Source organism: Felis catus, chromosome B2 (genome assembly GCF_018350175.1).
Source record: "Felis catus isolate Fca126 chromosome B2, F.catus_Fca126_mat1.0, whole genome shotgun sequence".
In the NCBI taxonomy this organism is placed as follows: domain Eukaryota; kingdom Metazoa; phylum Chordata; class Mammalia; order Carnivora; family Felidae; genus Felis; species Felis catus.
Window position 1 is genome coordinate 32130851 of NC_058372.1, and position 23063 is coordinate 32153913.

The following is a 23063-nucleotide window of genomic DNA, read 5'->3' on the forward strand; positions in this document are numbered from 1 at the left end:
AAACAAACAAAAAACCACACATAAATGGTGGTATACCACACCCATTCTCTGCCTTGCTTTTTATACTTAATATCTTGATATCAATATTTACAGAGCTGCCTCCTTTTTAACTATTGTGTTGCATTCTATTGTAGGGTTAAGTGGTACTTTTATTTAACTATTAATTTACCGATGAATAATTGAGTTATTTCCAATATTTTACCAATACGCACAATGCTGCAGTGAATATCCTTGCACATAGTTCATGGCCAGGGTGCCTCTCCATGCAGATGTCCAGGTGAGTCCTTGTTTTGTAAGAGTGCTCCCTATGATTCTCAAAAATGTCCAGTGGAGTTGTATGGTGTTGAAGCAGAATTACTAACTCAAAAAATGTATAAATATTTAATTCAGATAGATATTGTAAAATTGCTGTCTGGAAAGTTGCACCAGCGTACCCTCCCATCAACACTGTGACAACGCCAATTCCCTTCTCCCACTCCTGCCACCTGAGAATGCTATCAAATCTCTCTCTCTTTTGCTATCAAACTTTTTTTATCTTTGTCTATCTGGTGGGCAAAATATAGTATGCCATTTGTTATCTTAATTTACATTTCATCGGTATGACTGAAATTGAGCACGCTTCGATTTCAATCAAATGGTTCAAAAACCAGTTGAATTTCCTTTCCAAAAATAGTTTATACGCTCTGCCCATTTTCGACAGTTGTCAGTATTTTTCTTATTGATTTGAAAGAGCTCTTTATATATTGGGAAATGGTGCCTATTCTTTAGAAATAATAGAAAAGCTGGAGGTGACAATATAGAGATGCCTTATTTTAAACCGATGTTCCTCAAACTGGTTTACATACATCCCAGGAAATACTTGTCACCGTGGCAGGAAACAGATAGATCGTGTTTAATAGCATCAATTCCGGAGCCAGGCTACCTGGGTTCACATCCCAGTTCTGCCTCTTGCTAGCTGAATGACTTTGCACAAATCTTTTAAAGCTCTTTGACTCAATTAGCTATCTATAAAACTAGGATAATAATAATCTCTTCCTCATAAGGTGGAGTAAAAGAGCCTATGCCAAGGAAAGATAGTTTAGAAGACCAAAACAAATAATAATACTTGTCCTATTATTTGGCTTTTTAATAACAATCCTAAGGACCCAAACAAGGCTAAAGAAAAGTCACATGGGGTGCCTGGCTGGCTCAGTTGGTAGAACATGTGACTCTTGATTTGGGGTTTGTGAGTTCAAGCCCCCGTTGGGGGCAGAGATTACTTAAAAATAAAGTCTTTAAAAAATAAAGAAAAGTCATGCAAATTATGAACCAGAATCCAGCTGGCACAGATAAAACTTCTTGTTTGTTGTTGTTGTTGTTGCTTCAGCTGTTGTTTATTGACACACTGGTAGGCTCTATAGCAACAGGCCTGGAGGCAGCTGCAATAGTGGGGAAAATAAAAGGTGGAGGGTGGAGTGTAGAAACAGAGGCTCACGGTGCACAACAAGGTAGGAGTGGGGGAGGCTGAGGAGGGTGGAGAAGCAAATAAGGGTCTGGACCAGTCTCCTTAAACTGGAACCTCTGCCCCGTGCTGCTACTCTTGCTGTCTGCCTCTCAACCCAGCACAGACAACTTCTTTTTAAAAAAAAAAAAAATTTTAACGTTTTATTTATTTTTTTGAGAGAGAGAGAGAGACAGAGCATGGGTGGGGGAGGGGCAGAGATCTAGGGAGACACAGAATCAGAAACAGGCTCCAGGCTCTGAGCTGTCCGCACAGAGCCTGATGAGGGGCTCAAACTTGTGAGCTGCGAGATCATAACCTGAGCCGAAGCTGGACACTTAACTGACTGAGCCACCCGGGCACCCCTACAACTTCTTAACAGACTGTATCAGTTAGTTAATTGCCGTGTATCAAAGTACCCCCAAGGTTTGTGTTTTAAAACAACACCCGCTTGGGGCAGCTGGGTGGCTCAGTCCGTCAAGCGTCCAACTTTGGCTCCAGTGGTGACCTTGCAGTTGGTGAGTTCGAGCCCCACGTGCTGTGCTGACAGCTCAGAGCCTGGAGCCTGCTTCGGATTCTGTGTCTCCCTCTCTCTCTGTTCCTCCCCGCTCATACTCTGTCTCTCCCTCTCTCAAAAATAAATAAAGATTAAAAAAAAAAAAAAGCCCACCCACTTAATTAGCTCACAGTTCTGTGGGTCGGCAGTATGGGTTGGTCTCCTGCATGCAATTCTTTTAATATCAGCAAGGCTCATTCAGATGTTGGTCAGAGAGCATTACTTCTGGAGGTTGGCTGTGTGTTTCTAGAGTGACAAGAGGTGCCTGGGTCCCATGTCTTGTCATCTGGAAGCCTAGCTTGAGCTTGTTTGTTGCCAGGGTTCCAAGATTGGAGAAAAGTATACAAGGCTTCCTGAGGCCTACACTCACAGCTGACACAAGATTGCTTCCACCTTGTTCTATTGACCAAAGCAAGTCATAAGGCTGATCCAGAGTCAAGGGGTGTGAAAATAAAATTCAAGGTTTGGGATAGAGACTGCAGGTGAGAGACAGCCAGCGACTGGGGGATATACAGAGCCACAAACATCCCCCAAGAGCAGGAGTCGATATGAACATCTGCCTCGGCCGGAGGAAACCAAAACCACTTCTGGTCTGTGCTGGTTAAGGAAAGCATTTTCTCCCCTTACCTCCCTGCATCTGGCTTTGGTGGGAAGGGTGGACACTGAGGGAGCCTAGAAAGGAATGTATGAGGAAGCCAGCCACACCGTGTCTGTTTCCCACCACAGGTTTCCACGTCAAGCCAGTCTTAGCTGGCCCAGAGGAGAAAGTTTAAAATGAAGTTTGGAGGTCTTTTTATACCAGAGGCTGAGCAGATATGGTCTGTGGCCTTCCTGAGTATTGTTCCAGGGGGCAGGGGGGTGGAAGAACTAGCCCAGTAAGGCAGATTCCAAAGGGCAGTAGGAGAAGAGGGTAAAGCTATTACCTGATTACAATCTGCAAGTCCACAGACTCAGTGTATTGTTCCAAAGTAAAAAGTTACAGATTGTAGTAAGTCATATGAGGGAAATAGCGAGAGGGAGGGTTAGAGATATAGAGAGTGGGAAGATACTTAGTTACTTGACAGAGTGAGCAGGAAAGGGCTTCATAAGCTGACTTCAAACAGGAGAATGAAGGAGTCTTAGCCTTCCAGGCAGAGGAAGTGGCTAGTGTATAAAATTCCAAGGCAGGAGGGGCGCCTGAGTGGCTCAGTCGGTTGGGCGTCCGACTTCAGCCCGGGGCGTCCGACTTCAGCCCGGGTCACGATCTCGCCGTCCGTGAGTTTGAGCCCCGCGTCGGGCTCTGGGCTGATGGCTCGGAGCCTGGAGCCTGCTTCCGATTCTATGTCTCCCTCTCTCTCTGCCCCTCCCCCATTCATGCTTTGTCTCTATCTCAAAAATAAATAAAACGTTAAAAAAAAAATTAAAAAAAAAATTCCAAGGCAGGAAAGACTTTGGCATGTTCTAGGGCGATAGTTTCTTTCCTTCTTTTTTTTTTTTTTTTTTTTTTTTTTTTTAAAACCACACTATATGGGCAAAACAAACAAACACATTTTATCTGCAATCCAGAGCACAGTCACATCTAAAACAAAAGTATCGTGAAACTCTCCTTTTCCCTAAAGTGCTCAAATGGATTCTGATATTTAATCAGGTTCATTGAGATGTCATTTACATACAGTGAAATTCACTCTGTTTAGATTTTATGTGTTTTGATAAATGTATACAATCGCTTACATCACCACAGTCAAGTTATAGAACGTTTCCATCTCCCTCAAAATTCCCTACTGATGCTTTGTGATCAACCCCTCCCCCCAACGTGGAGCTAATGGCAAGCACTGATCTGATTTCTGCCAATACAGATTTTGTTAAATTGTTTTTCTTGACGTGTGTCTAGATGTTTATTGATTTTAACGATCTTTTCTAAAAACCTGCTTTGGGTTTCATTACTTTTTGTTCTCAATTTTTATTGATTTCTGCTGTTTCTCATTTCCTTCCTTGTTCGCTTTGGATTTAATTTGCTCTTTTTTTTTTTTCCTGGATTTTTAAGGTGGAGGATTAGAGTACTGATTTGAAATTTTCCTTGTTTTCTAGTTTGATGTTTAAATTTCCATGTAAGCACTGCTTTGGTGGTATCCGCAAATTTTGATAATATTGTGTTTTTATTTCTATTCAATTCAAAATATTTTCTGGTTTCCCTTGTGACTTCCTCTTTGACCCATGGGTTATTTAGAAGTACGCTTTAATTTACAAATATTTGGGAGATTTTCCAAATATCGTTCTGTTATTGGTTTCTAATTTAGTTCAGTTGCGGTGAGAGAACATACTTTTTATCATTTCAATTGTGTTAAATTTGGTGAGGCTTGTTTTATGGCCCAGAATGTGATCCATCTTGGTAAAGGCCCCATGCATCCTTGAAAAGAACGTTGTTTTTCTGTCGTTGGGTGGAATGTTCCATAAACGTCAATTAGGTCAAATTTGTTGATGGTGGGTTCAGGTCTTTACATCTTTGCTAATTTTCTGTCTGGTTGTCTTATCAATTACGGAGACAGGAATGTTGAAGTCTCCAACTGTAACTGTGGATTTATCTATTTTGTTTTTCACTTCTAGAAGTTTTGCTATATGTGTTTTGAGGCTGTGTTCAATGCATGAAATTTTAGGACTGTTATGAATTGATTCCTTTATTGTTAGGTCCCTCTTTATCCCTGGTAATATTCCTTACTGTGAAGTCTAATTTGTCTGGTATTAATATAGCCCCTCTTCTTTTAGTGTTTGTATGTATATCTTTTTGCATACTTTTATTTTTAACTCAGATATGGATTTATATTTGATGTGTTTCTGGTAGAGGGCATATAATTTGGATCTTGCTTTTATTTGTGCAACATAGTTGAAAAGGAAAATAGGTAACCAATAGAGTGAGAGAAAATATTCATAATACATACAGGCAACAGAAGACCAATATGAAAATGGATGAAAAATTTCTACAAATCAGTTGGAAAAAGACAGAAATACACAATACAAAACTGAGCAAACAACTTGGAGAGACATTTCACGAAAGCTGATATTCAATGGCCAATAAACTTATGAAAAAAGTACTCCGCTTCATTAGCGGTCAGAGAAATTCTAATTAAAACCACAACATGATGCCACGACATATCCCCAGAAGGACTCAAATGAAAAAGATTAATGACAGCAAGTGTTGGCAAGGATGTGGAGCAACTGGAACACTCACACACTATTGATGTAAACGTAAAATCGGTACAACTACTTTGGAAAATTGTCAGGCAGTGTCCAAAAATACGGCCCACAAGAGTGTGTATACAATGTCTACCAAAAACATTTACTAAAATGTTCATAGTAGCACTCCTCGTAGTAGCTCCATATTCGAAGCTAGACAGATGCCCTTAACAGTAGAATGGATAAATTGTGTTACATTGTCACAAAGGGACAGGGGGGCGAACTACAGGGCCACGCAACAACGCAGATGAATCTCATTGACGTAATGTTGAATGAGAGAAATCAAACACAAAAGGTGACATACTGTATGACTCCATTTATATAAAATACAAAATGGTCAACATGAATCTACATGTTAGAAATGGAAAAGGATTACCCTTGTGGGTAGCGATTGGAAGGGGGTAGATGAAGCCATCCCATGAGGGAATATTCTGGTATCTTCCATTTCTTTCTCTTGAAGGTAGTTACAAGGCTGTGTTCATTTTTGTGAAAAATATCAAGTTGTATGTTTATGATATGTACCCTTTGGGTACGCAAGTTACATGCTTCCATAAAAAGTTTTCAATGAAGACACTGAAAAACAAAAAGTCGAATAATCTTATGAGACTTTTTACAAAAAACAGGCCACTGATCCCTGCTTTCATCTCCTTTCCTGTTTAGAGTTCCTGTCTTTATTTATGTTTATTTTGGTATTAATTTCATAATATTATTATATTTTATCAAAGTCATTCATGCACACAGTTTAAATACTTCAACAGGGCTTGTTATCGAAAACGACACCCACCCCCTACTGGGCCTTATCTGCCCATTTCTCATCCCCCGGTCAGTCCAACATAGTTCATTTTGGTTAAATGGATATTCACTGTTAACCTATTACCACTGCACAAACATTACTTGCTGCGTAACCTCTCATTTCCCCTTGACCTAATAATTGCCTTTTTGTGAATTATTTCTACCTTCTTACCATGAATTCAATGTTCAAATATCCCCCAGTGCATATTTCTTCTCAATTTCTTCAAATACGTTAAGTAGTCTATCCTTCTTCTGAATGAAATTCCCTTTTTTTAAAAAAATTTTAAACATTTACTTATTTATTTTTTGAGACACAGAGACAGAGCACAAGTGGGGGAGGGGCAGAGAGAGAGGGAGACAGAATCAGAAACAGGCTCCAGGCTCTGAGCTGTCAGCACAGAGCCCAACATGGGGCTCGAACTCACAAACCGTGAGATCATGACCTGAGTCGAGCCAAAGTTGGACGCTTAACCGACTGAGCCACCCAGGCACCCCAATCCTCCCATTTTAGAATGACACCCTCGCCATCTGGTGTCCTCCAGTCTAGAAACTCTTTAATTGGTACCTTCTGGGATATAAATGCTCAGACTTCTGCTAGTTTGGGAGGAGAAGTCATATACCTGCTGTCAGAGGAGGGGTATTTGGGGTTCAGCTGCTTCTTAAGTAGACTTCCAGCTAAACGTTCTGTTTTCAGCCCCATACTCACCTCCAGAGGTGATTTGTGTCACTAATTCCTTTTGCAGCTTCTTTGATGTAAATGTGGTTGCTGCTCGGTTTTCCCCAGCTTTCTCTAATCTACTAAATTAGTTACCGTTTGCCTTGCAGCTTTCCAATTTCCAACATTTTGTTGCTACTGTCTCCTTTTCTATTCTCCTCACTGTGTGATTTCGGTCATTAAAAAGAATGCCTTACCAGAATTCCTTCTGTGTCCTTTTATAACCTGCTATTTTATCACAGACAATGTGACATTTTATTTCTAATCAACTGGGAAAACTCCACATTGGTAACTTCTCAGAAAGAGATTGTCACAAAGTTATTTGAGTGACAGGGCATCTCGCCTGGCTGGTGAAGACAGTCTTCCCCTTCAACTTTCTGCCTTTATTGCTTTAGAAGCTTGAGAGCATTGATTGGCTTTTTGCTTTGTATCTACGAGAAACAGAAAAGGAGGATGTGATGTCTGCTCACCACCACCCGGGCCCTAGTACAAGTGTGAGTGCCAGTGGTTAATAGATCCAGGCTCATCAGCAGAAGGAGCTGTTTCCTGAGAGATGTCGGGGACTCCAGACACAAGTCCTGCTGCTGTGGGGCCTATTGTCCCAGTTTGTCACACGTTAATGTGGTAATCTGAGGACTGGCTGATGGCTTCTTCTGTAGGATATCAGTTCCGGTAACAGCAAAGCTTCCTTAAGCAGCTTTGAGAACTATGAGTGTTGAATCAGAATAGGAGAGGAGGAACACGGCAGATACTTCATGGAGGCTACAGCTGATATTTACAAACACATGTAAGGCCTCTTGTGGGCTCATCTAAAACAAACAAACAAAAAAACAAAAACAAAAAAACAGGGAAGAGGGGCACCTGGGTGGCTCAGTCAGTTAAGCATCTAACTCTTGGTTTTGGCTCAGGTCATGATCTCACAGTTTGTGATTTCAAGCCCCTCCTTGGGCTCCGCCCTGAGAGCTCGGAGCCTGCTTGGGATTCTCTCTCCCTCTATCTCTGCCCCTCCTGGCTTGCACTCTCTCTCTCTCTCTTTCTCAAAAATTAATAATAAAAATAAATAAACTTAAAAAAATTAAAACAAAACAAGTAGGGAAGAGAACTTTCTGCAGGACTGGCTGATATAGGTTGAGACCTATGGTGGTCTGCTGTATCGGTGACCCCTAATGGATGCCTCGCAATATTCACAACCTTGTGTAGCCAATAGGCTACAGTGGATGGGACTATGAGCCAGTTCTGAGCCTAAGCCTAAAGAAACCCTGGTAGTTTTCATTTTTGCTCTCCTGGGAACTTTGAGTCTCCAGGTAAGAAGTCTGTCTACCCTGCTGGAGTGACTGTGTGGAAAGGCCACACAGAGAGGGAGGGGCCCTGAGATTTCACAACAAAGAACTGAGGAAGCCAGCAACAATGGGAACTGAGGCTTCAGATGTATGACACCAGTTGAGCAGTTGCAGTCATCCCCTGGCCACTTGAGCCTTGCCAGCTGAGGCTCAAGACCTGTGAGTGAAGAAGCCCTCGGGGGCATTCCAGCGCCAGCGGGCATCACACGACTCAGAAGCCAGCTACGACCTGCCAGGATTCCTGACCCATGTGTTGTGAGAAACAACAAAGCGGCAACTGTTTCAAGACATGGAGTTTTGGTGCAGTTTGTTATGCGTCGATAGGTCACCAGACTGAACCAGAAGAACTTCGGGTTCTTGATGTTTGAGGGACTGCCTCTATCCATCAAGATGTCATGACATGGAGACTGTGCTCAAAAAGAGCTAAAGAAAAAGCATATGCTGGCCTGGAAGAAAAATATGCATTTTAGAATTTTTTTAAGTTTATTTTTAGAGTGGGGGGGGGTGGGAGGGAGGAGCAGAGAGAGAAGGCGAGAGAGAATCCCAAGCAGGTTCTGCACTGTCAGCACATTGCCCGACGTGAGGCTTGAGATCATGACTTGAGCCGAAATCAAGAGTCGGATGCTTAATTGACTGAGCCACCCAGGTGTCCTTGGAATTTTTATAAAATCTCTAAAAAAGATTTGAGCTTAGGCATTTTCTCCTTTACTCACTGTTGGTTTCAAAAACCTAAACTTAAAGACAAGAGTGGGAAATGCCCCCAAACACTACCTTCAGATTGGGTGGCTTTTTACGGATCCCAGTATGAGCTCCCTTTAACCCATGGCAAGGGAGCTGGGGCCTCCTCCACTTGTGATATTTTTTGGCAGTGGCTTAAATCTGATGCCTGTAGTTTATTTATTTACTTACTTACTTATATTTTATTTTTTAAGTTTATTTCTTCTGAGAGAGAGAGAGAGAGAGAGCTTGCATATGTGATTGGGGGAAGGGCAGAGAGAGGAGGGCAGAGAGAGAATCCCAAGCAGGCTCACGGGGGGGGGGGGGTCAGCGCAGAGCCAGATGCAGGGCTAGAACTCACAAACCATGAGATCATGACTTGAGACAAAGGCAGATGCTTAATTGACTGAGCCACCCAGGTGCCCTTATTTATTTTTATTTTAGAGAGAGAGAACTCAAGCAGGGAAGAAGGGCAGAGGAAGAGAGAGAGAATCTTAAGCAGTCTCTACATTCAGCATGGAGCCAACTTGGGCCTCGATCCCATGACCCCAGGATCATGACCTGAGCCAAAATCAAGAGTCAGGTGCTCAACTGACTAAGCCACCCAGGCGCCCCGATCTGATGCCTTTAGTTTATTTTTTCCTTAATGTTTATTTATTTTTGAGAAAGCGAGAGAGAGAGAGAGAGAGAGAGAGACAGAGCATGAGTGGGGGAGGGGCAGAGAGAGGGAGACACAGAATCCAAAGCAGTCTCCAGGCTCTGAGCTGTCAGCACAGAACCTGACTGGGGCTCGAACTCATGAGTAGTGAGACCATGACCTGAGCTGAAGTCGGACGCTCAACCAAGTGAGCCACCCAGGCACTCCTGATGCCTTTAAAGCCAGGTTGGGTGCCTGGGTGGCTCAGTCAGTTAAGCGTCTGACTTCAGCTCAGGTCATGATCTCCCAGTTCGTGGGTTTGAGCCCCACGTTGGGTTCTGTGCTGACAACTCAGAACCTGGAGCCTGCTTCGGATTCTGTGTCTCCCTCTCTCTCTGTCCCTCGCCTGCTTGGGCTCTGTCTCAAAAATAAATAAACATCAAAAAAAAATTTTAATAAACAAATGAAGCCAACATAAGTTGTTTTTTTTTTTTTTTCCTCATTAAACTTTTGTTTTAATGGGTCTCAAAATTCTGTGACAGATTTTTGGTCAAGTTGTTTCCATTAAAAAGTACTGACTTTAAAAACGAGTAACTTAAAACTGCCACACACACACACACACACACACACACACACACACACACAAATGGTCCACAAAACCTCCTTTCCTTCTGAAGGTTTTATGATTCACTGTTATCATTAACCAGTCTTTTACTTTAAACTTAAATGGCAAATTGATACAAACAGTTCTGAGACTGTTCTACCACCATAAAGCCAGGTTACATTTTAAAAATAAACTCCTGCAAGAAAGAAAAACATTTTAAAAATAAACTCCTGCAAGAAGGAAAATACTCATCTTTACAGAATCCTCCTCATGTGGTGCTGGTACATTCTCTCAAGAAGTACCTTAATATAAGGAAAGGAGGGGAGGTTAGTAACCATAGCAGACAGGGCTTGAATCCCACCTCTTTCATGGTTTAGCTGTGGGGCTTTGGAGAAGTTATTCAACCTCTTTCTGTCTGTGCTCCCTCATCATTGAAAAGCGAGAATGTTAATACCTATCTTGAAGGATTCCCTTGAGAATAAAAGAGGTAATGTATATAAAAGTACATAACATACTGCTGGGCATATGGTTAAGGCTCAAAAATATCTTGGCTTCATTTTGCTGCATTCGTAAGTTATTGGAGCCAGAGTTATGACTCAAGGAGGTCGAAGAAAAGCGAAAGGGCTAGACAGCTCAGTGGTAGTTGGTCAGGACCATCACTGCCCTCTCTTCTCTCCATTGCCATTGACCTAGATCCTAGAGATACTAGACTTTTAAAATAGTAACCTATTACTCTATATTTTCTGTAATCCCCATCCCTATGCTCATCACAGAAAACAAGGGTTCTGGTTTTATCTCAAGAAAGAATGATAATACAACACCGATTATAAATGAGTCAAATTTTTTCTTTGGGGCTTTAAAAGCCAACGACTCATGACATAAGAAAACCTCTTTAAAAGAATAATTGAAGACCTGACTTTTCTCAACATTGTCACGCATATGCACACATACTCACACACATGCATACACACACTGACATGTGTGCATGACCACAAAGGACTAGCCAAAAATTCCCTGGACTTCAGAGTAGGGAGCATTCTAGCTCTAGTTTTGCCATTGACTTAGATCCTTAGAAACTATTAATGTGTTTTTCCCTTTGCACTTAGCAAGGAAATGACCTCCTTCTTATTTGGTTATGGCATCAATCTGTTTGTGAGGAGATTAAGATTGTTTCAGGAGGAATACTAAGAAGAAAAGAGCTAATATTCATTATTGAAATTCAAAATAGTTTTTTTCCAGCAAAACAATAGGCTTGAAAACTGGACTCTGTGAGAGAAATAATTTTCTATATTCACTTAGCTCCCATTTAACAAGATCAAGATCCAAAACTAGATTCAAATCTCCACCAAAGTAGGGGTAATTTAGTCTATCGTCTCTGATTTCTTCATCTACTCATGACGATGATGATAACACCTATATCAAAGGATTGTTTCCAGAATGAACTTCTGTCTTCTGAAGTGGGACTTAGGAAGTGGGCCAGGAAGCCAAGGATATGATATCGAAGGAATAAAAGAGAAGCCTGCCCTTTCCTTTCTTGGACATTGAAGAAGATAGCTAGAAGGTGAGAGTGAGTTAAGAATCAAAGAGGCTTAACTTGCTTTTGTGGGAATGGCTTCAGAAATATCCAGAAAAGAGAAGAAATCATTGAAGTTGGCACAAACTTGTGCCCAATGTAGATAAATGGACAAATCAGGGTAAACTGTCAGAGAGATAGGGTCTAGTTTGTACTTCTAGTCCTCCAGTGATGAGTATTCAGTTGAGAGCCATGGGCATGCCATGGCGAATGGTATGGCAGGAAGATCCAAACAGGAAACAGAGGCATGTAGTTTGGGTCAGAGCCTGGGTGGGGGCCATGTCAAAATTCAAGGGGTCCACTGGGCTTTGCAGAGCTATGGGGAGGTTGAAGTCAGACCTAGTCAAGAAAGACATGTGAGGGGACACCTGGGTGGCTCAGCCCATTAAGTGTCTGACCCCTGATTTCGGCTCAGGTCATGATCTGGCAGTTCATGAGTTTGAGCCCCACATTGGGCTCTGTGCTGACAGCACAGAGCCTGCTTGGGATTCTCTGTCTCCTCTCTCTTTGCTCCTCCTCCACTCATGCTCTCTCTCTTTCAAAAATAAATAAACTTAAAAAAAAAAAAGAAAGAAAGAAAGACATGTGAGATACTGTAAGTGCTGACTTTAGCCAAAGGCCAGCAGGGGGAGAATGACCGAGTGCATATTGGCCCATAAACCAGAGGAGCCAAAGGACACATTGAGAGCACAAGGACCCCAATTCTCCTCATACACCCATTCCTGAGGAGATCACTTAAGCCTCTTCTCTCTCTCCATGCACTCTCACAGCTACTTGGAAAAAAAGCCTGGGAAGAGGCAAGACCTCTGAGAAATCGGAGACTCTGAGCATTTTTACCTAGATAGATTAAAAAATATCTGAACAGCCTGTTTATTCTGTGGTATTGCACTGGAACAACTATAGCTTTTAATGCCACCCAGTGGATGAAGTTTGTAAGAAAGACCACATTGCTTATAGATAAACTATTTCTTCTCACATTCTGAGTTGTAGTATAAGATAATTGATCCTATTAAGGAGCTTAGACATTGGTGGGACCCTCAAAATGGACTGCAATAGTCAGTTTTTGTTGTGTAACAAACAACTCCAAGATCTCAATGGTTTATAACAAAAACCACCTATTTTCATGCTTTTGGTGGTAGAAGTTGGCTATGGTTTGACTTATCCAAGTTGGGCTTGACAGGGAGTAGTAGGGCTTCAGACTTCTGGTTATGTTCAGTTATTTAATCTGGGACCCAAGCTGGAGGGGCAGTGCATGTCTGGAATTTGCTCTTCTCTTACCACATCACAGGAGTGTAAGAAGCAAAGTCAAATCACAAAAGCACATTTAAAGTATATGTTTGTATCATGTTCTATGGCATTCTATTGGCCCAAGGAAAGTCACATAGCAAAAGGCATGGATGTATACTTAAATAAAGGGGAGGCAGAGAATTGGGAATAACAATCGAAACTGCCAGAGGACCACTGTTCCCTGCCCACCCCTCACTCCCAAGCAGTAATATTTCCAAAATGATGTGTGAATTCTAGGAGCAAAGTTTCCCGTGTGCAAAGAGTATCAGTGGAGAATCACAGAGGGCCCAAGGAGCCAGCATACCAAGCATGATGGAGCAGGATGAGGAAAGCCTAGGTCTTGGATGACATAGTTTAAGGTGTTTACCAGCCACCTACCTCCAGACCTTTTTGTAATATGAAATGAGTTAATATCTATACTGTTAGTTGAGTTTTCTGTCAGTTGCAGCTGAGTGTATCCTAACCAAAACTGGTTAGACTCTTATTAACTCTATTTTTCCTTGAGGCCTAGAGAAGTAAGTGCTGGAGGTTGAATTTGAACCCAAGCTTTGTCTACAGAGCACATGCTTTTACTTTACTATGATACCTTGCCCACCAAGTCTTGTGTGAGGCTGAAGTCTCTTAGATACATGTCAGCTGATTCAACGGGTAATGGAGTTAAATGCCTCCACAGTGAAAAAGCAGAAAGTCTGGGCATAGCAGTAAAAAATACCAACATGGCTTTTATCTGGCCCTGTAGCCATACAACTCAGAGAAGAGTCAGGGCCAGGCACCAGAGGATACTCAGATGTAGGGCTAGTCCTGAGGTTTCTCTGAGTTTTATGCAGGAAGAGATGTTAGGTGATGGTGACCTCACTCAACAATTTAATCAACCTACACACTTAAAATAAGCCCCCTCAAGCATCTGTTCCCTTCATCCCCCTCTTCTGCTTTGAAACAATGAAAAGGAAATTTGGCAAATAGCAAGTCTAAGCCATCAGTCTTCAAATCTATTCTATAGATCAAAATTTCTGGGCCACATGGAAATACCTCTCTAGGTAGATACCAGGAACTGACCCAACAATTGTATCCCACACAGTAGGTGCTCATGAAGGTTTACTGAATGAATGAACAAACCACAATATAGGATCAGGGCCTGATGAAACTCCCTGCAAGCCTAAAGATCTGTTGGCCAGTGTATTTAGAGTTATTGAAGCTCAAAGGTCTACCTGATATTAGTCAAAGTCATGTGAGACAGATCAGCTAGAATACCCAGGATATCATGTCTTTCCAGTGAGTAGATTTCTCATACCTCTGTCCAAGGAACTTCTTACTACTGAGGTACAGATGCAGAATAAACATGACAGTCACTGAGCATGAGTCAGAGGGGTGAGGACATGTTAGTCAAGTTTCCCTAGGGCCCCACAGAAGCCATTGAAACATGCCTGTCTTGACAGGATTTGGTAATTCTGAAAGTATAATTTAACTTCTCAGGCCTGGATACAATTTTGTCACACAGTACAAGATAGATAGATCAGTTATCAGATATATATATATATATATATATATATATATATATATATATATATGTGTGTGTGTGAATATATATGTATATATATATATCAGATATCTGATCTATCTATATCTATATATATCAGTTTAAATTATATATATATATATATTTATATATATTATATATATAATTTAAACTGATATTTAAACTGATATTTTGAGGGACTCCTCCTCCTATTAAGAGAAGTCTAGCCCTGTCCAAGCTCCAGCTTCTTGTCTGTGAGAGTACCTCCAGGGTCTTCCCCATAACCCTACATAGCACTTGGCTCTCAGGTGGCACAATGAATGCCCAGGATTCTAACAGAACTCCAGTGATGATGCGGTCCCTGGTGCCGACACATCTCTGTCCCCATCACTTTTTTTATACTGGGCTTCTGCACAGAGGGACCAGGGTGGGGCATCCACCTCCTTCCATAGGCCTCTGCTTCCATAGCTGGTGCTGTGGTCTTTCTTAGTTCTTTTACTTGTTCTGAAGCAGAAGGCCTTCGCAGGGAGCTCAAATTTGCCCATATCCAAGAATAACTTGATTCATGTCCCATTTTGAGGCTATTTCTTTTACTCATTCACTTAATCAGTCAACAAATATTGATGGTCAACTTTGTGCCATCAGTGTGCGAAGCACAGGGTCCCTGCCTTCAAGCAGCTTGTGGCCCAGCTGAAAATATTAACATTTAGTGAAATATTACAATGAAATGTGAAGTGAGTTATGATAGAACAAATAAAATGTGCTAAGAGGGATATGGAACAGGGACAGCTAATCTCGTGTGACACAGTAAAGAGCTTCCTGAGGATATGAAGTTCACAGTGAGAACTGAAGGATAAATAGAAATTAGCCCAGTAAAAGAGTGAGGAGACTTAAATTTTTTTTAATGTTTATTTATTTTGAGACAGAGTGTGTGTGTGAGAGTGGGGGAGGGGCAGAGAGAAAGAAGGATTGAGAGAGAGAGAGAGAGAGAGACAGAGAGAGAGAGAGAGAGAGAATGAATCTCAAGCAGGCTCCACACTCAGCGTGGAGCCTGACTCGGGGCTTGATCCCACGACTGTGAGCTCATGGCCTGAAGTGAAATCAAGAGTCTGACGGTTAATTAACTGAGCCAACCAGGCGCCCTGGGCCTTAAAAATATTTTTTTTAAATTAGGGCGCCTAGCTAGCTCAGCGGGTAGAGCATGTGACTCTTGATCTCTGACTGAGTTCAAGCCCCACCTTGGGCATAGAGATTATTAAAAAAGAAAAAATAATTAAAGAGTGTGGGGCCAAGGGGCTCACTGTTTTGTACAAATTATTTGAAGGTAGAAAAAACACTCCATGAGATTATTACTTGGATACAGGGTTATAACCGACATTAAAACAAAAACAGCATACACTTTCCCAGGGAAGAGAAAAAAGAGAGTACATTTTCAAATTATTTTATAATGCTCAATATAACTTTGTTAACATTAGACAAAGACAGTATAAGATAGGAAAACTATAGGCTAATCTCACTAACAAACATAGTTGGGAAAATCCTAAACAAGATTTTTGTAAATCTAACCCAGCTGTGTGTGTGTGTGCGTGTGCGTGTGTGTGTGTGTGTGTGTAAATCTAACCCAGCTGTGTGTGTACTGCTAACCTGACAATTAAAAAGGGGGGAACCCCATAAATAATTATTGTATTATTTATAGGGATTTTATTGTCTACATAGAAAACCCAACACACTATTAGAATTGTTAGGAAACCTTAGAAATGTTACTGGATATGAGATTAATAAGCAAAAAAAAAAACTGGTTTTCTTTATACAAGTGGCAGATTAGTAAGAAAATATAATTTTATAAAAGCCCTTTACAATACAATAAAGATTTGAAAGTAACTAGGGGATAAATCGAACAAAAATGTTCAAGAAATTTCTGAGAAAAATTATATCATTTTATTGAAATGTGCTAAAGCAGACCTAAATAAATGGAAAGTCATACCATGTTTTTGGATGAGAAGACTTAATATTACAATAGTGTCAACTTTCCCCAAAGTAATCTGTAAATCTAATGCAATTCTAATAAAAAATCCCTAGTGATAGTTTTTCTGGACGTCACAAGCTGATTCCAAAATTTATATGGATGAACAAAGAGCCAAGAACAACTAAGATATCACAAGATATGTGCCTTACCATATATCAAGAATTATGGCGGGGTGCCTGGATGGCGTAGTTAGTTAAGTATGGGATTCTTGATTTCAGCTCAGGTCACGATCTCTGGTTGTGAGATCCAGTCCCGCATCAGGCTCTGTGCTGATGGCACAGAGCCTGCTTGGGATTCTCTCTCTCTCTCCCTTTCTCTGTACCTCTTCAGTTCTCTCTCTCTCTCTCAAACTAAATAAATAAACCTTAAAAATAAATAAATAATAAATAAACACTAAAAAAGAATTATGGCAATTATTTAGTAATTAAAATAGTTGGGTACTGATACAGGGATAAACTCATAGGGCAATGGAGCAGAAAAGAAAGCTTAACAATAATTATGCATATGTATGGACATCTAATACTGACACAGGTAAGTTGTCCTTGTTCTGTGGATGGGATTGAGTATTCGATAAAATGCACTGAGACAATTGGTTTTCCATATGAAAAAATAAAATAAAGGGGCACCTAGGTGGTTCAGTCAGTTAAGCATCTGACTTCGGCTCAGGTCATGATCTCACGGTTCATGAGTTCGAGTCCGGCATCGGGTGAGCATGAACCCCACTTTGAGTGAGCCCTGCTTCTCTCTCTCTCTCTCTCTCTCTCTCTCTCTCTCTCTGCCCCTCACTCACTTACGCACTCTTTCTCAAAATAAAATAAAATAAAATAAAATAAAATAAAATAAAACTAGATTTCTATCTCATTTCATACAGAGAAAGGAGGCCCAACTGGATTAAAGTCCTAAATGCATAAAGCAAAAATTTTAAACTTTCAGAGAAAAATGTAGGGCAGTAGAATATTGGGATAAGATAGAATTTCTGCATAAGATACTTGAAAAGCACAAGTCCAAAGGGAAAAAAATTGATAAATTTGTCTATGTTAAAATTTAAAACTTCTGGGGCGCCTGGCTGGCTCAGTTGAAAGAGCATGTGACTCCTGATCTTGGGGTTGTTAGTTCAAGCCCCACATTGGGTGTAGAGATCACTTCAAAATAAATCTTTAAAAAAAAAGAAATAAAAGTCATTATACGTGGAGTTTTGAAAAACAAATTAACAACAAAACATTGGTTACCTCTGAGAAGGGTTTACAGAGTAGCCAAGCAATAGGATAATGAGGGAGACTTTTTATTGGTTACTTTTTTTTTAAATTTTTTTTAACGTTTATTTATTTTTGAGACAGAGAGAGACAGAGCATGAACGGGGAAGGGTCAGAGAGGGAGACACAGAATCTGAAACAGGCTCCAGGCTCGGAGCTGTCAGCACAGAGCCCGACGCGGGGCTCGAACCCACGGACCGCGAGATCATGACCCGAGCCGAAGTAGGCCGCTCAACCGACTGAGCCACCCAGGCGCCCCTGGTTACTTTAATTAATTAATTTATTTATTAATTTATTTATTTATTTTTAAAATTTTTTTTCTTCAACGTTTTTTATTTTATTTTTGGGACAGAGAGAGACAGAGCATGAACGGGGGAGGGGCAGAGAGAGAGGGAGAGACAGAATCGGAAGCAGGCTCCAGGCTCTGAGCCATCAGCCCAGAGCCCGACGCGGGGCTCGAACTCACGGACCGAGAGATCGTGACCTGGCTGAAGTCGGACGCTTAACCGACTGCGCCACCCAGGCGCCCTGGTTACTTTTTTTTAAAGGGTGAAATTCAAATAGTATACAGTTAATCATGTTCACATGTACAGTTTAGTGGTATTTAGTATATTCACAATGTTAATGTAACCACTACCTTTCTCTAACTTCAAATTTTTTTCATCACCCCATAAACACGCTTCCTGTCCATTAAGTAATCACATTCCCCTTGACTTCATCACCCTGTAACCTCTACTCTGTTTTTTGTTTTAAGTTTATTTATTTATTTTGAGAGAGAGAGAGAAAGAGAGAGAGAGCACACACATGCACACACGAGTAAGGGAGAGGCAGAGAGAGCTGTCAGCACATAGCCCTACACAGCGCTTTTGGATCTTGCAAACCCTGAGATTGTGACCTGAGCCAAAATCAAGAGCCAGACATTTGACTGACTGAGACAGCCAGAGCCCCCCCCCCTCCCCGCCGCCTTTTGTAAGTTTATTTTGCATTCTGTCTCTATGGATTTGCCTATATATATATCGTATAAAAAGGAATCACAATTTGACCTTTTGTATCTGGTTTCTTAGACTTAGCATAATTCAGCGTTCATCAAAGTAGCATGTATCTGTACTACATTCCTTTTTTATGGCTGAATACTTACTATTCCATTCTATGTATGTATCATAACGTGCTTATCCATTCATCAGTTGATGGACACTTGGGCTGTTTCCACCTTTTTGGCTATTAGAAAAATCGCTGCTATAAACATTCTTGTACAACTTTCTGTGTGTACATGTGCTTTTATTTCTTGGGTAAAATTGCTGGCTCATACCAAGAATAAACAAAGCTGGGCGCTACTTAAAGTGGGAAGGACAGATTTTAGTCAGTAAGATACTACTGCAGTGGAGAAAAGAGTCCCACATGCATGAAACTCAACTTTGATTCGTACAGAGGTAACTGGGCATTTTAAAGGGAGAATGAGGGAATAGGGAGCGGGGTGAGTGGCAACTTTGTAGAGTCAGGGAAGTGGAAAATTACAAAAAGCAGGAAGCGGGGGGGGGGGGGGGGGGGGGGGCGTTGGTCCGTGTGAAATCCATTTGGGTTTATTAACTGGTGCTTATCCAGGTTAGGCTTCTACCCTCCCAAAGAGGCTGAGAGGCAGGGGTCCTACCTTCAGGCATCGGCTGGAACAAACAGTAAATTCTTCTGGCAGCCTCAAGTTTTCTCAGGCAGGTGCTTTAAGGGGGTCAAGGGTCGTTGCAAGGATGTGGCCTTGAGCTGTTAGCAACGATGTTAGCATTTGTTTAAGTCTTTATAGGTCTAGATTGAAAGGGTTTAGAGACACCTGGCTAGAGTTTGGTCAAGGAGAGAATCTTTTTTAGTCATATGGTAATTCTATATTTAACTTTTTGAAGAACCCTGGTTATCTTTGTGTGCCTTTTGTAATACATGTGAATATATTGCTATTCCAAAAATTAATAATAAAAGGTGCATTAATGTAGACGTCATATATAGGCATATAACCAAGAAGAATTACTATCTAGAATTTATAGAGAGCTTCCACAAATCAATATGAAAAAGACAATAAACCCCACAGAAAAAGTGAAGACAGGACAAAAGACAATTCCTCAAAGAAGAAGAAACAAAAACTGCCAATGAAAATAACGAGATAACACTTCACATCCATCAGATTGGCAAAGATAAGTCTGGTAATATCAAATGTGAGACTATGGGGCAATAAGGACCCTCTTACATTGGGTCAGAGAGTAAACTGGAAAAACCACTGCGGAGACCATTTGGCAATCTCTAGTGGAGGTGATAACACAATTCCATTTATACACTTTTAAAAAAATGTTTATTTACTTTTGAGAGAGACAGAGCTCGAGCAGAGGAGGGGCAGAGAGAGAGACACAGAATCCGAAGCAGGCTCCAGGCTCTGAGCCATCAGCACAGAGCTCGAACTCACAAACCATGAGATCATGAACTGAGCTTCAGTTGGACACTTAGTGGACTGGGCCATCCAGGTGCCCCTCCACTTATAGACTTATACCCAAATTCTCCCACATTTGCACAAGAAGGTATACAGAAGTATGTTTATTGCAGCATTATTTTATATAGCAATAAGGTGGAAATTATTTTTTTTAATAAATGTCTGATAGGTCTACGTGGTTTATGCCATTTTTTTAAAGTTTATTTATTTTTGACAGAGAGAGAGAGAGAGAGAGAGAGAGAGAGAGAGAGACAGAGCATGAGTGGGGGAGGGGCAGAGAGAGGGAGACACAGAATCCGGAGCAGGCTCCAGGCTCTGAGCTGTCAACACATAGCCCAATGCAGGGCTCGAACTCACGGATCGTGAGATCCTGACCTGAGCCAAAGTCGGACGCTCAACTGACTGAGCCACTCAGGCGCCCCAATAAGGTGGAAATAACTTTAATATCCATAAGCGAAACAATGATACATGATCTGTGATATATTTATCAAATTGAATATTATACTGCTGTGCTGTTCAATATGGTAGCCACAAGCCACATGGGACTCTTTACATTTAAATTTAAAAATTATAAATTTAAATTGATTCAAATGAATTCTATGTTTTAAATTTCAAAGTTTGAATTCAGTTCCTCAATCACATTAGCTGCATTCAGATGCTTCAAGTGCTCAGTAGTGGTACCATATTGGACAGTGCAGATATAGAACATTTCCATCATCGCAGAAAGTTCTACTGGACAGCACTGTTACGGAACAGATAAAATGAGTCATCTGGGTCGACATGTTTCAAAATATATAAATCTCAAAAATATAAGGTTGAGAGGCGCCTGGGTGGCGCAGTCAGTTAAGCGTCCGACTTCAGCCAGGTCACGATCTCGCGGTCCGTGAGTTCGAGCCCCGCGTCAGGCTCTGGGCTGATGGCTCAGAGCCTGGAGCCTGTTTCCGATTCTGTGTCTCCCTCTCTCTCTGCCCCTCCCCTGTTCATGCTCTGTCTCTCTCTGTCCCAAAAACAAATTAAAAAAAATATAAAAAAAAAATATAAGGTTGATAGGAAAAAGCAGGCAAGCTGCACAGGGACACCTAGAGTGTCCCATTTAAATGCCCTCCCATTTAATACAAACTCCCACTTAAATAGTTTGGAAATTAAAAACATTCATTGCCTTCAGAGATGGGAAGTGTGCGGTGAGGGATGAAGTGGTTGGTATTTTTAACATACATCCTTTGCGTCTCTTAAATTTTGAATCATGCAATTATATCATCTATTCAAATATAGCAAAATAAATTCTGGCCCCAACCAGTTCAAGAAAAATGCTCAAGGCACGTACAGCCTGTTTGGACTTTGGCAAAACCATATTTATGCGTTACTTGGTGAAACCCATCCACCAGATTATCTTAAAAAAGAAACTCGTGTTTCCTTTCTGTGATATTTTACAATTGCCACAGAATGCAAAAAAAAATATTTGCACTGAAATGTCTCCAGCAAGACCTTGCTCAATCCTCTGTTGTGTTTCACGTGAAAATGAAAACCTGTGATCAAAAAAGTTTTGAAATCACTTATAAAGAAAATGTGATGTGAAGATGAAACTAAACTGTAATGTGTTAGCAAATAAGTAAATAAGTAAAATGCTGTATGTTCTCACAGACCCATAAAAATACAGTAATGGTACAAAATAATTTGCGGGCCTGGCAATCATCACATTCAGGCTAGAGGTTACCTCTGAGGAGAGAGGAGGGCTATCTGGAAGGAGTACACAGGGGCATCAACTGAGTCTGTAGTATTTTACTTATTTAAAAAAAAACAAAAACAGGACAAATTGTTAGTGTTGAATAAGGGGGTGGTGATCCCGTGAGGCTCACTATGGCTGTGCTATGTGGTTTTCTACTTATTTCTTGTTTTTTTTTTTTTTAATTTTTTTCAATGTTCATTTATTTTTTGAGAGAGAGACAGAGAGACAGAGAGACAGAGTGTGAGCAGGGGAGGGGCAGAGAGAGAGGGAGACACGGAATCCGAAGCAGGTTCCAGGTTCTGAGCTGTCAGCACAAAGCCTGACGCAGGGCTCGAACTCACAAACTGTGAGATCATGACCTGAGCTAAAGTCAGACGCTCAACCGACTAAGCCACCCAGGCGTCCCCTCCCCCCCGCCTTTTTAAACACTATAAACGCTTTATTAATCGCAAACCACCCCTGTGGGCCAAGTGGCCCTCCCAGACATCCAGGACCCAGCCACAAGTTCAGCGCAGCCTCTCGCTCTGACAGGGTGAGCACTTGGCCCTCGCGCCCAAGGCCTCTCACCTTGTGGAGGGTGGAACTGCTCCTGCGATCCGTGACCTCCACGCGCACCTGCGTGCACTGTCCCCGCGAGCTGGTCCCACCCAGCACGTTGCCGAGCCTGGCCAGCTCGATAGGCTGAGCGGGGCTGGCCTCCGTGGTGGCGGCGCGGTGGCGGTCAGATGGAGAGGTCCTCATTTTGAAAGAGAAAGGAAGAGAAGGGAGAAAAAATCTTTTTAAGCTTTAAATGGGAAGGCCTGGATGTGAGGGAGCACATTGCACTTCTGAGAAATTAAAAAACGCTTTGTAGCCGGATTTGCCCTGGAGAAGTCTGGCCACGTGGACATGGGCAGCACACTGGACCATTTAAGCCATGGTGGCAGAAAAACATAGGGAAGGGCTTCTTCATAAAGCAAATATAAGATCAGATATGAATTTTTCTTTGCAGAAGGGAAGCCTCTTTTTAATTAGCCAAGGGCTCACTAGATTTGGAAAACATCAAAAAGCTAAATACAATTCTCAAGGTGAATGCATTTTACATTGCGCTTACTCCTCTCAAGATTCCGGCATCCAAAGGGAAGAAAATGCGTACCATTGTACATGCTGTGTTGAGTATACCAC

General features: G+C 41.4%; 1 protein-coding gene across 8 annotated transcripts in view; it reads right to left on the minus strand.

Moving 5' to 3' along the window:
* Positions 1-5547: 5547 nt before the first annotated feature.
* LOC111560454 (early nodulin-20-like) overlaps positions 5548-23063 on the minus strand; it is a 30890-nt gene continuing 13374 nt past the window's right edge. Inside the window, exons 2-5 of one of the 8 annotated variants that reach the window (XR_006597681.1) lie at positions 22467-22635; positions 19355-19503; positions 6211-6304; positions 5548-5819 (exon numbers count right to left, since the gene is read on the minus strand). Coding sequence is in view for 2 of the 8 variants with exons in the window: in XM_045057405.1 (XP_044913340.1) it covers positions 5756-5819; positions 22467-22635 (233 nt within the window). In the remaining 6 variants the exon portion in view is untranslated. Of the gene's footprint in view, positions 5820-6210; positions 6305-7092; positions 7185-9945; positions 10354-19354; positions 19504-22466; positions 22636-23063 lie in introns of those variants that run through there. The other 7 variants (XR_006597682.1, XR_006597684.1, XR_006597685.1 and 4 more) reach the window with 7 other exon arrangements.